Genomic DNA, 14,120 nt, shown 5'->3' with positions numbered 1-14,120 from the left:
CCAACCAGCTTTTGATCTTCCTCAAACATGAAGTCTTTTTTTCTAGATTGTATTATAATAAGAGGTACTTGTGAAGATCAAATCTTCAACTTGATGATGAACTTGTTTGGTTGATACTTCAAATCTTCGATGAGGGAGGACTGCCTTCTATGAGATCTCTGCTTCAAGAGAGAGGATTGACTTTTCATTCAATCTTCCTTAGATTTGAAGAGCTTCCACTTCCTTTGATGATGTGATGATATCTGAAGTGCTTCTAGGGTTTCTGCTTCCTTCTTGAAGATGATTTTAAGTCTCTTGCTTTCGATCTAGGGTTTTGGTTTGATGAAGATCTAGATCTCCTTCTTGCTTTGATTCCTTCTTTGAAGATTGATTTGTGTGTCAACTTCCTTTCACTGCCCCTTCTTTTAGCACCTAAGCTCTGAAACCATGACGATAAATCTAGAGTATTCAATATTAACAATTTCTCTGCTTGATAATTGCTTGTGATATGTTTTTACTTCTTAACTTATGATCCTTTTGTTGTTATCTTATTAGTGTGTTCTCTTCATCAAGACAATTACCAAAATTAAATAAAGACAAGCGACATAGTATATAGGCTTCTCCAGCCAGGGCCAAAATCTCTCACCTCTTGAGAGGAAAACCCGATAAATTCTTCTTCTAGATCTTCAATTGATAAGTACCAAGACCATGACACAGACCTTTGACTATAGTATCCTCCCAAGAACCTTTCACCCACCTTGATGTTCTGCCTCTTCCTTTCTTTTCCTTTCCTTTTAGAGAAACTCGGTCTCTATCTCTTATACGACACCTTCACAACTTCCCTAGAGAATCTCGGTCTCTAGGTCTTCTAGAGAGAAACTCAGTCTCTACTTTGATTTCTTAGAAGAGCCTTTATCTTGCTGCCCCAGAAGAATTACGCTGCTCCAACTTCGCACTGCCCAGAAGAATTTGCTGCCTAGACTTTGCACTGCCCAGAAACTTTGCTATACCAAAAGAAAATTCGCACTTCTCTTTAGCTGCTCCTTCTTCACTCTCCTTTTATCCCTCTCTTTGACTTTCTTCTTCCTTCTTCTTCGCACTTTTCTAGTCAAGATTAGATCGAATGCTTGTCCGAATTGTATGTCTCCAAATGAGGCCGAGTAGGGCTATATATACTCTTCTTTGCTTGCTCTTTAGGCCGACTTGATAGCTGGAGTTTAGGTCGACTTCATCTAGCATCTTCTTCATAGTTTGTAGGTTGACTTGAAGAGGTTTGGTGACAAGTTCTTGGAGGATACTTTACATAGACAATATATACCTTTTACAAAGTGTAACATGACTTCATTTACATGACAATGACTCTTTTATGACTAGATGAATACACCCTAAAGACTCTCAATGGGAGTCTTGACTTAAAAACAAAATCCCTTGCTCATGAAACCCATGAAGCAAGTCAATATAATAATTTCATTTTCTTATTTACATCTCATTACATAAAATCATAATTACATGTCATTATGAAGACCGAACCTAGTTACACTTTTCAACAGAAAGGGGAGCAGAAAAATAGAGCGAGATTGTTGGAGAAGAAGAAGATTAGTTGGGAAGACCTAAATCGCGTTTTTGGGTATTCTATCTCTCACACGTGCGAAGTTACCGGGCTATTGCTAGGGCTAAAATTTTGAATTTACTGTATGTCTGAAATTCTGAAGTTGGGGGCCGAAAATCTATACTTGGGGGGTCAAAATTCTGGATTGAAGTTGTACCAGTGAAGTTGGTACTTGGAGACTTTGGCAAGGGTCATCTATAGGAAGGAAGGGCTGACTTGGTGGTTGGAGGAGGTCTTTGTCTAGTACTAAGAGGTCTTGGATTGTCTCATCTTGATTTGAAACCACTGAATGGAAGAATTGACTGGGTTTTCCCCTATAGAGGGGTTTTAGCCTTGGTTGAGTGCTTATATCCGGTGTCCCTGATCTTCATGTTTTGATTTGATGATTGCTTGATGAAAAAAAGATAAAAGAAGAACATAAACAAAGTTAATAAGAACTCAGGAATATCACAAGTAATTATCAATATAAGAAAATCTTTCTGGAACGTGTGGATAACTCTTGCAAATGGTATGACTTGGCTAGTTCAATAATGTTGCTTCAATAAACTATGACCTCTCCAGAAGAATTGTGATTTGGTACAAACGGTCACGACCTCCTCAAGAAAAAACAAAATTGTTGCAAATGGATAAGTCGATTCCTCCTTAAGCTCCACGTTCCTTGGCAAAATTCTCATCACTAAGCACCCATGAGAAATCTAGATGATTCCTCCTTTGACTATCTAGGGTGGATTTCTCACTACCAAAACTAATCTTAAATAGATAGGGTGGATGGTCTTACCACCGAAACTAATCCCCATGAGGGTTTCACACCTTTACATAGCTCCAAGAGCTCACCAAAATCAATTTAGAATAATAACCAATGCATACTCAAAAGAGAGTTCCAAGTCTCTTTTTATAGCTTTTATTATTAGAATACCATGGGTCATCAAAATACGATAGGTCAATACCATGGGTTATCAAAAATACCATCCATCTCCCATTTTTATGTTTTTCCCACTCAATAATACAAAGTAACTTTAAAGTTTTTATTTTTTCCCATAGTCCCTCCATAGCACCCTTTCAATTTAATTATTCACTGTTACTTCCAAATGTTGCTCTTTTCCCCTGTATGACAGTGAAACAATTAAATTAATTGATTCCCTTTTTCCTTTTATAACCTACAAGTCAAATAGGCCATTGTGTTGGTGACCATTCAGAAAAGTGGACATTACAATTTGCTTCTTTGACAACCTCTGATTATAATGAAATACATAAGGTGATGCCATGAACACCTCAGCAACCTCCTTTTTGAAGCTATCTTGAGCCTTCTGTGACAGGGACATGTATTGCATGCAAGGATGTCTCATATATGGTACAATGCATGTCCTATCTCAACCACAACTACAAAGTCATTAGTCGACTATTATATCTTAGTTAGTTTAATTAAATCTCAATCACAACTCGTTTGAACCTATGGGCCTATGTCTCGCTACTTGTCTACCCTGTTATAAGCTCTGACATGCATGTGAAAGTTTAGATAATTCTCAGTTGGTGGATGAAAACACTAATCATGGTGGATGCATAATTTATGAATGCAACTTTTGCTGATGAAACATTGTGGTAACACCTTCCATACGGTGAGAAGTCTCTACTTATATACTTTGATTCCTTATATTCCCTAGTGTTACTAATTGAAGGGTAGTGCTAGCACCCTCCATCATGGTGGGCTTTCCTCAATCAAAGTGTGCAAGGTTTTGCTATTGCTTGGCCATTCAGTGGAATTGGCCCACCCCTCCCTTGAATGCTTAACTCTGATATGGAAGTGTCTTTATTCCTAATACAATTGCAATTAGAGTGCAATAAGAATGGTCCTTACATCTTAATATGCCATGCACCTCAATCTGCAAGAGAACTAGTAAGGATCGAATGTAGGAAAATAACAATGAAGCCCTGAAACCAATTGATATGCAAGTTTTCCATCACTTTCTTGCCACCATGACTACCTAAACATCCTACTCTATTGTCTTCATACCCTGGGGTTTCCAAATACTATTCGAACAAGATATTTTCGGGTAGGAATAATTTGCATAGAGAGAACAAGGTTTGTAAACTAGAGGTCTCCAATGTACTTTCATTAGAGGTTATCACGATTAAGAAAGAACCCATGCAAGAGGATGAAAAATTTTCAAAGGGTTTGGCAAATATTTTTGTATAAGAGCATATCTACGTTGTTTGAGAAGATGACACTTTTCAAAAGAAGCAAGTATAGGTAGAACCTCGAGGAATGCTTTAGCAATTTCGAATAGGATAGACACAACAAACCCAATTCAAATTCCCTATAATTAAGACATCTATCACAACCTAACAAAATAGGGATTTTTCCATGTGTCTGTTTGGTAACTACCAAATTATCACCAACATAGGGGCCCATTAGGGGAATTTTGAGGTAAAAAATGGGTCTCAAAACTAAAGATGTACTAACAAAATTAACTTTAAAATAACCAATAGGATTCAAGATGGTGATGTCATCCCTAGTTGAAAATATTTTTGGGGGAAAAAGAAAACTATTTTTATATTGTATTTTCGACTTATCTCCTTGTAGGTTCACTCAAATTTCAAGAGTAGACACCCGTTTGGATGCATAATTAAATTTCACACTCCAATGAGTACTCGCTCCACATGCTTCTCATTAGATCTTCATCGAAAAAAATGAAAATACATGAAAAACACACTTTTTCATGTATTTTCATTTTTTTCCCGATGTGGATCTACTGAGAAGTATGCAAAGTGGGTACTCGTTGGATGTGGAATTTAATTCCGCATCCAAACATGTGTCTACTCTTGAAATTTGAGTGAACCTATATGGGGATAAGTCGAAAATACAATTAAAAAGTAGTCTCTTTTCTTTTTCTTTAAAATTTTGTATGTATTTTTTTAAATTTATTTAGAGGAAAAAATCAAAATTTTCTTTAATACTGAAAATTACATTTTGTATGTGCCAAGAATGGCACTGAAAAAAATAGCCAGAGTTGGTTGTACTACAAATTGTAAATAACATGATATCAGTGTATCTAGAGGAAATGTTTACAAAAAACCAGCCCATAATGGCCAAAGGAAAATACGTTGTTTGTACATGGATAACCATCATAAAAAAAATATCGATCATGATAAATATATAGCATAAAGAGTCATGTGTATGGTGTAAAAAATATAAGTTGTTTATAACTATGCATAGAACATATAAGAACTAAACAAAAATAAACATGCATATATCTATCGTCAACCTGTAGCCCCTCTATGAATGCTCTGTGGTAATAGCCATTCTTTTGTCCAAAAATTTCATAAGTATTATTTTTTATTTTAACTATTATTTTATTATTTACCTTAGGAAACCCATTTTAGACCTTAAAATTCTCCTAATGATTTTAGACATTTCCAGTGTCTCCTCGGCCGCACATCCCTCTCACTTTCTTCTGTTAGAGAGAACATATAGACATATACAATAGAAGCTTTAGGTATACCCTAATAATTTTTGTCACATATTGTCCACGATATTTTGTTGTTCTGCTTGGTACTTTAGGTGAACGACTTAACCTATAACTCCAGTTTCTCATCTATAAACCACCAAGCTGCTGGAAACATTAAATTATCAATCACAACTCTTTTGAACCTATGGGCCTATGCCTTGACCACTTGTGTATCTCACTATAAGCCTCGACATGCATGTGAAAATCTAGATGGTTCTCATTTGGTAGATGAAAGCCTTGCTCATGGTGGATGCGTAATTTATGAATGCAACTCATTTGATGAAACACTATGGTAACACCCTCCATACGGTGATCAATCTCTACTTGTCTACCTTGATTATTTATTTTCCCTGGTGTTGGTAACTAAAGGGCAGTGCTAACACCCTCTTTAATCATGGTGGGATTCCCTTGAAACATGTTTGCTTGGTGTATTTTCAATTTTCTTTTATGTGGGTCTACTAAGAAGTATGTAGAGTGGGTGCCCATTGGATGTGGAATTTAATTCTGCATATAAACCACCAAGCTCCTGGAAACATTAAATATCAATCACAACTCTTTTGAACCTATGGGCTTGTGCCTTGACCACTTGTGTATCTTACTATAAGCCTTGACATGCATGTGAAAATTTAGATGGTTCTCATTTGGTAGATGAAAGCACTGCTCATGGTGGATGCATAATTTATGAATGCATCTCATTTGATGAAACACTATGGTAACACCCTCCATCTAGCGATCAATCTCTACTTGTCTACCTTGATTCTTTATTTTCCCTGGTGTTGGTAACTAAAGGGCAGTGCTATAACTCTCTTTAATCACGGTGGGATTCCATTGAAACACATTTGTTTGGTGTATTTTCAATTTTTTTTGATGTGGATCTACTAAGAAGTATGTAGAGTGGGAACCCATTGGATGTGGAATTTAATTCCTCATCCAAATGGGTGTGTACTCTTGAAATCTGAGTGAACCTACATGGAGATAAGTAGAAAATACAATTAAAAAAATAGTTTCCTTTATTTTTCTTTAAAAATTCACAATTTTTTATTATTATTTTAACTATTATTTTATCATTTTCCTCAAGAGGCCTATTTTAGACCTCTAAATTCCCCTATGATTCTAGACCTTCTCCTCACCTACACACCCCTCTAGTCTTCTTCTTTTACCCATAGAAGCTTCAGGGTATATCCTAATAATTTTTGTTTTACATATTGTCTACTATCCTCTGCTGCTCTGCTCGGTAGTTTAGGTGAATGACTTTACTTGTAAGTCTAGTTTCTCATCTATAAACCACCAAGCTCCTGGAAACATTAAATATCAATCACAACTGGTTTGAACCTATAGGCTCTAGTTTTCTTCTTTTACCCCTCTAGTAGTATACAATAGAAGCTTCAGGGTATATCCTAATAATTTTTGTTTTACATATTGTCCACTATCCTTTGTTGCTCTGCTCGGTACTTTAGGTGAATGACTTTACCTATAAGTCTAGTTTCTCATCTATAAACCACCAAGCTCCTGGAAACATTAAATATCAATCACAACCGGTTTGAACCTATGGGTGTGTGTCTTGACCACTCGTGTGAAAGTTTGGGTGGTTCTCATTTGGAGGATGAAAGTACTGCTCATGGTGGATGCATAATTTATAAATGCAACACCATCTGATGAAACACTATGGTAATGCCCTCTATTCTGTGATCAATCTCTAGTTGTCTTCCTTGATTCCTTATTTTCCCTAGTGTTAGTAATTTAAAGGGCATTGCTATCACCCTCCTTAATCATGGTGGGATTCCCTGATCAAAGTGCGTAGGGTTTTTCTATTGCTTGGCCATTCGGCTGAATACACTCGCCCCTCCCTTGGTCACTCAACTTCGATCTAGAAGTGTCTTAATTCCTAATAGAGATGCAATTGGTATGCACTAAGAACAGTGCTTGCATCTTAGTAAGCCCTACACCTCAAATTGCAAGAGAACTAGTAAGGACTGGATGTGGGAAAGTGATAGTGGAGATCCAAAACCAACCGATATACAAGTTTTCCATCACATTCTTACAACGGTGGCTACACGAACATCCTACTCTGTTGTCTTCGTACCCTAGGGTTTCTAGATATCCATTCAAACATGATATTTTCTGGCGGGAATAATATGCAAAGAGAGACCAAGGTTTGTAATATATAAGTTTCTGAAGCACTTTCGTCAGAGGTTATCGCTATTGAGAAAAAACCCAAGTAAGAGGATGAATAATCTTCAAAGGGTTTACCGAATATTTTGTACGAGGGCATATCTACGCTTCATGAGAAGAGGATACACTTCAAAAGAAGCAGGTATGTGTAGAACCTCGAGGAATGGTCCAACAATTTCGAACAAGGCAGAGTCGCAGACACAACAAACCCAATTTAAACATCCTGTAATTAAGATGTCTATAACACCCTAACAAAATAGGGGTTTTTCCCTATGTTTGTTTGGCGGCCACCAAATTACCGTCAACACGGGGGCCATTCTAAGCCCTTCGAGAGTCTCCTTGGTCACACATCCCTCTCATTTTCTCCTTTTAGAAAGAGCAGCTACAAGTATACAATACAAGTGGAGTTGGCCATGATGTGTGTGAATAAGTAGTTTCTTTTGTGGAAGGGACAATGATCACCTACCAATGGGAATGGGATTAAAAAGACAGGGAGATGTTCAGAGCTAAGTAATTTAGGTAGGGAAATTCATGATTGAATATAATTTGATGGATTGATTATCTACTTGATTATTTCTTGATCTTATATTGCTACTTATCCCTGATTATATATGCTGATCTTTTGATTGAGAAATTGGTAAGTATAACAAATTTGTCAAGTGGGTTTAACTAAACTGATAGTGGATTCTATAGCTTTCAAAGGGAGACGCTGGCACAGAAGCGGAAAAATGCAGTTGAAATTTCCAGGGCATTTATGAGTAGAGCAGCATGGTGTGTGAGTAGTTTGGTTAGCAGTATGAGCAGAGCAATGTGAGCACTGTGGGCACCAGTGAGAGCAGCGAGCAGTGAACAGTGAGCAGTGTGAGAGCAGGGAGTTTTTATGTAGTAGAAGTATCAAGCAATGATCAAGAAGCAGCAAATGCATTCAAACATGACAAAGGAACCAGAAATTTCAGAACATGTGGAGACAAATGATTTAGGACAAGTGAAAATTGCCTCATTCGCCAAAGCTGGGAAGTGGGTTTGGGTCAATGCCAAACAATATTGGGGCATTTTAAAACGAAGAATAGCCCATCTAAAATGGGAGCAAACAAGGAAGAAATGGTCTAAAAGGAAAAGTAATCGAGCCCTTCACAAAAAGCACTCAAACAAGTCTCCTCCACAAGCACGTGGCAACAAGAAGTCCAAAGGAAAAGTCATTGATGATTTTGCCTTATATAGTCCCACATCCACACCTCTCACCTGGTCATCTGATCTTTATGTGAAAGAATTGTTAAATGCAAAACAAAGGTTGGAGGTTTTAGAAGCTAAAGGGCAGGAAATAGATTATAAAATTCATATAATAACAGCTAAGAACAAGTCATTAGCAGAAAGCAATAAAATTTTAAAAGAACAAGTGTCATTGCTATAGGAAGCTCTCCTGATAGGGAAGATAGAATGACAATGCATGAAGGCAGATGTGCAAAACATAAATAAATATGTAGTGGAAAGTACAAAGGTGGTGAATGTGAAATCATCCTAGGATAAAGGGAAAATGCTTGCCCAAATAAACAACCATGAAGAGAACGCAAGAGAAGAAACGAAAGGAGATTCCACCAAAGTTTCCAAAAATTGGGCTCAAGTTATTAGCAATTCTGCTAATAAGGAAGGAGAAAAAAATATATTCAGGTTGATAACATGCAAGATAGTGAAGGCAAGGAAAGGCAAAATAGGGCAGCAAACATAATTATTAAAGGGGTGAAAGACTGGGAAAAATGAATGTACTCTTGACCTTGTAAGAGACTTCTTGAAAGACAAGTTGCTATGGCAAGGATAAATATGCCAAGCATGGAGGGTGGATAAGTTTAACGGGGAGAGAGCTAGGCCCATAAAAGTCATTATGCCTAGCTTGCGTGATAAATATATCATTCTAAGCAAGAAACATCTCTTGAGGGGTTCTCGTTTTTTCCTAGAAGAAGATTTAACTGTAAAACAACAGGAGGAAAGAAGGGAGGAAATTTTAAAGGTCAGGGTAGCAAGAGATGAAGGAAAGAGATCTTGCATTTATAAAGGCAAAGCTGTGATAGTGCGATTTGGACCTCCTTCCAGAACATGGCAGCAAGATGGTAATAAAGAAAGACAACAAACTCTTCAAAAGGAAATCAGAAAGCAAGGTCGATATGGGAAAACAGGGACAAAGACTCAAATGTGAGTCTTGCATGTCAAAATAAATAGCAATCAAGTCATACCCAGGTTTCCTTAAGATTAGTTTGTTGGAACTGCAGAGGTTACCCATGGAGACAAGGACCTGGGTTAGGGCCTATTGCGGAAAATAGAGACATAATTTGCCTCATAGAAACACATGAGCATGAAGGGTGCAAGACACCTTTGTTTGAAGGATACTAGAAGATGGTAGTGTGGAACAAGGCAGCAAGGAATGGCAAAGGGCACTAGGTATCATGGTTTTAGTAAGGGAGAAAGAAGGTCGTCTCATTCAGTTAGAAAAAGAAGACTCAAATAAGCAATTCATTTGGTTTAAATTATCAGAAAATGGAAACCACATCAGAATTGTAGCATGCTATTTTGCGTCGTAGGTTTCAAAAATATACAAAGGTAGAGGGATTGACCACAAAGATCCATTTGCAGCTTTAAAAGCGGATATTGCAACATATTCGCAGCTAGGTGAAGTCCTTATAGTGGGTGATTTCAATGCTAGGACTGCAAGTGAGCAAGCTAGCATTCTTTGTTGTAAAAATGATTGTGACCCTATTTGGCTTATAAAAGAAAATAATCATTAGTTGGAAAGAATTTCAGAGGACAAGGGCTGCAATCTCTTTGGTGAACAATTGCTTACTCTATGTAGGGCCTTTGATTTAGTCATTTGTAATGGCTTGACTAGATGGGCAAAGTTTGGTAATTTCACTTGCAATACTTACAAAGGAGCAAGTGTGGTAGATTATGGAATTTGCTCGCATGGTTTGTGTGAGAAAATGGAAGAAGTTTTGATTGGGGACCAGCTGTGGGATTTGAAATCAGATCAGAAGCCAATTTATTTATGTTTCTCTTGGATTGGAAAGAAACAATTAGAGTAAAAAATTCAACATGTCCAACAAAATCTCCCACAGGGCAGAATTCTTTTGACCCCAGAAAATTGTAGTACCTTCAAAATGACGCTAGAGGGGCTCTTCGAGAAGGAGAAATTACAATTACAGCCTTCTTAGTCTTGAATTAACACATTTAATTCAATGCGCACTTGCAAAGTGCAAAAGAACAAAAATTAAGAAGTATGAAATGAATTGCTTTCCAGTTAATGTCTGGTTTGATGAGGAATGCAAAAAGGCAAGGAAAATGTGGAAAGTGTCAAACAAGGATAACATAAAGCTAAAATCTTACAAGCAGTTATTAAGAAAGAAAAAGGTCGATTTCATGGTTTCAAGGAGGGAAGAACTAATCTTGGGAAAAATAATCCCAAATTATTTTGGAAGGAGCTCCAATCGAAAAAGATACAAATTGGAAATAATATTACAACTTCTAAATGGTTTGACTATGCAAGACAACTCTATGAGAAGGTTCCCAAGGTTGACCCTCCCCCCTTGGTCAACACTGATACGGAACTCTTCACGGTACAAGAGGTAGAGATGGGTATCAAGAAGTTGGGTGTTGGAAAAGCAAAAGACTTAGCTGAACTCCAAGTAGAATATCTAAAGTGGGGCTCAAAGATTCTTGCACCTCACATTACAAAAATCTTCAACAACATCATACAACAAGGACTCCCCACAGATTGGACAACTAGTCTGGCAATAGCTCTTTTCAAGAGCGGTGACGTCAATAATCCCTCCAATTATAGGACCATCATGATAAACCCTTTGTTTGCAAAACTATTTGGAAGCATGCTAGAAAACAAAATTAGCAAGTGGGCAGAAGAAAGAGATAAGCATGCTAAAGGGCAAGCAGGTTTTAGACCTAAACATTCCACAGTTGATCATTGCGTAACTTAAGGCTCATCATTGAAAAAGTTTGGGAGAAAAAGGAAGAAGTCTTTTGTTGCTTTGTTGATTTCAGAAAAGTGTTTAACTCGATTCCTAGGGATAAACTTTGGCACAGAATGGAGGAACTTGGGGTTCCTAAACATTTGAGAGCAGCTGTGCATAGGTTGTATGAAGAGGTGAAAGTCAAAATTAGAACTTCAACAGGAATTTCTAAAAGTTTTAGAAGCGATATCGGGGTCAAGCAAGGTTGCCCACTGTCTCCTACTCTTTTTGGTTTATATATCAACAAGCTTGAGGAGTGGTTAAATTTGCAAGGGGGTGATGGTATCTATTTGTGCAAGTTTGTTATAAGGTTTCTTTTGTATGCAGATGACCTTATTCTGATTGCTAAATTGACTCTTTGTTTGCAAGAGCACTTACTATCGCTTGAGCATTTTTGTGAAAGTGTGAAGATGCAAGTCAATATCAGCAAAACAAAAGAAGTGGTCTTCTCTAAGAGAAGAAAACATAACCAGCATAAGTTCTACTTTGAAGGCAACATTCTGGAAGAAGTTGCAGATTACAAATACCTCGGAATTGACTTCAACAAAAACCTACGCTGGAATGGTTGTAGAAAAAAAATAACTTTGGGGGGTTGGAAAGCATTTTATGCTTTTCAAAATAGGTGTAGAGAGGCAGAGTTATGGGACTGGAAAGCCACTCAAACTCTTTTTGGGCTTCTAGTGATTCTGGTGATTCTCTATGGTTGTGAATTGTGGGCTAGCAATACCTCCAACATGCAGTGGAGACAAATTGAGAAAATTCAGAAGCGTTTGATCACAAACAAATTTAAGATTAAAAGTGCAGTTCCTTATGATATCTTGTTAAGTGAAACAGGGACTGCTCCTATTGAAGCAATTGCTATGGTGCGAGTCATAAGGTATTTAAAAAAATTGAGCAAATGGAAGAGGGTAGATGGCCTAAGGTTGTCTTTAATGATAGATTGTGCAAGAGCAAAAAGACTTGAATGCAGCAAAATAACAAATGGCTTAGTAAATAGGGTATTTGCTTGAACGAGTGTCCCATAAACAACAAAGAGATAAAAGCTTTTGTTATGGAAAAGTTCCACAAACGTACTTGGTATAAGCCGCTAGGAAGAAAGAAAAATTACTATATTGAAGTGTTTAATCCCACTCATAATCATCAACCAAAAGCATACATAGAGGCCAATATCTCTTGCAGAGCCAAAATTCTTATTTCTCAGTTAAGGACTAATTCTCATCAACTCCGTTGTGAAACAGGGTGCTAGAAAAGGCCAAAGGAAGTGTGGGAGGAAAGGGTATGCATTTTTTGTTCTTCTGGAAAAGTGGAAACAGGAAAACATTTCATTTTAGAATGTGAGGCCTTCAAAAGCAGGGAAAGTTATGCAGATATGCTGACAGTTAGCTATTGGGATAATCTATTTAGCAAGGGCTTTGTCGAGAAGATGGGAGCATTTATTTTGAAGCTTCACAGAAAATGGGCCAAATACATCAAGCAGATGAAGAAGCAATCTGTCCCATAGGCTATCTTTAGTCTCGTAGACGTTAAAATAATTTATTTCTTTCTTTCTTCTATTGATTCTATCTTATTGAATGCTTTTGTTTACCAAAAGATAGTGAGAGAGCATAATTGCGTAGCATAATTTACCTATGCAATTGTTGTGTCAATCTCAAACACAACTCCTCTTCCTCATTTTGTCTCAATTCTATGTACTAGGGAATTGTTATTGTAGTGACACAGCTCTCGCAACACAAGTAGTAGAAGGAGAACAAGAGAAGTGGGGCGATGCGATGCAATGAAGTGATAGCAAACATTTACTACTTGATAGCCACACGAATATGAGATGGAGATTCAACCAAATATTAAAATTTGGGTGACTTAAGTTTGATGGCTTAGTGCAACAATAATGTTATGTTTATTTTAAATATTCATAAAATGTTTGTAAATTTGGATTTAATGCCATCCATGTATCTTCTGATATATTGTTTTCCTTTGATTTGTTGGTGAAATTAAAGTTTGATTTAGATTTGTATATTTTTATGTTACTTTTAATTTTATTGGATTATTTTGAAACAATATATTTAATTAGTGACTATAAAGAATATTTAATTAGTTATAAGTTTTAATGGCTATTTTCTTTTGTAGATACACTTTGTACGTCATGTGGCTTCAAGAGAATGTGGGAGACATTCACGATGTAAAAAGCGGCGGTTTTTTCATGGTTTAAGTAAACCATCTTAACCTCCATGTGAAGAAGATGATAAAAATGCCAATTTTAAAATATATTTTTAATTGAAATTTCTGTATTTTTTATTTATGTAAAATATGCTATAATTTAATCTATAAAGTTAATTATAAAAAAAAATTATTAAATTATTTATAAGTGTTTATTTGAAATTTTTTATTTAATACTATTAAAAGCTATAAATTTAATTATTGTAAATTTATAAGTAATCTTTAAATTTATTGGTTATTTATAAAAAAATTTACACTAATATTTCTAAAATAAAGTCTGTATTCAAAACAAAGAGTGTAACTTCATCTTTATCAATTTTATTTTAATATATATAGAGAGAGAGCTAATCTATGAAGATTTGGATTTGTGAGTTGCAAGGAGTTATTCATTGTCAATTGAAAGTCTGGATGATCTATTACATGCAACGGCTTAACAATGCATGCATTCACCATCAAATCAAATCCCATGTGTGTGTGTGTATATATATATTAAAAAAATTTGTTTTAAGACTTAATAAAAACAAAATTTTAATGTATACATGCTATATGTATTCCAAATAGCATTTTCAGCTTTAAGTACGAGTTTTTCATATCACTCTGCATACAATGTTTTAAATTAATTTTTCTACA

At 36.2% G+C, this 14,120-nt stretch overlaps 1 protein-coding gene across 2 annotated transcripts in view; it reads left to right on the top strand.

The window, feature by feature from the left end:
- Positions 1-13,631, top strand: part of LOC149168158 (Ubiquitin-like superfamily protein) — a 237,525-nt gene extending 223,894 nt beyond the window's left edge. For both annotated transcript variants that reach the window (XM_089426893.1, XM_089426894.1), the window contains exon 5: positions 13,401-13,631. In XM_089426893.1, the coding sequence (XP_089283019.1) occupies positions 13,401-13,496 (96 nt within the window). In that variant the 3' untranslated portion in view covers positions 13,497-13,631. The remainder of the gene's footprint in view (positions 1-13,400) is intronic.
- The last annotated feature ends 489 nt before the right edge of the window (positions 13,632-14,120 follow it).

The sequence above is a fragment of the Pinus tabuliformis genome, chromosome 4_2 (assembly GCF_031772625.1).
Source record: "Pinus tabuliformis cultivar Carrire ecotype Pingquan chromosome 4_2, CPIR1, whole genome shotgun sequence".
Classification (NCBI taxonomy): domain Eukaryota; kingdom Viridiplantae; phylum Streptophyta; class Pinopsida; order Pinales; family Pinaceae; genus Pinus; species Pinus tabuliformis.
This window is presented reverse-complemented; position numbering and strand designations above follow the sequence as displayed.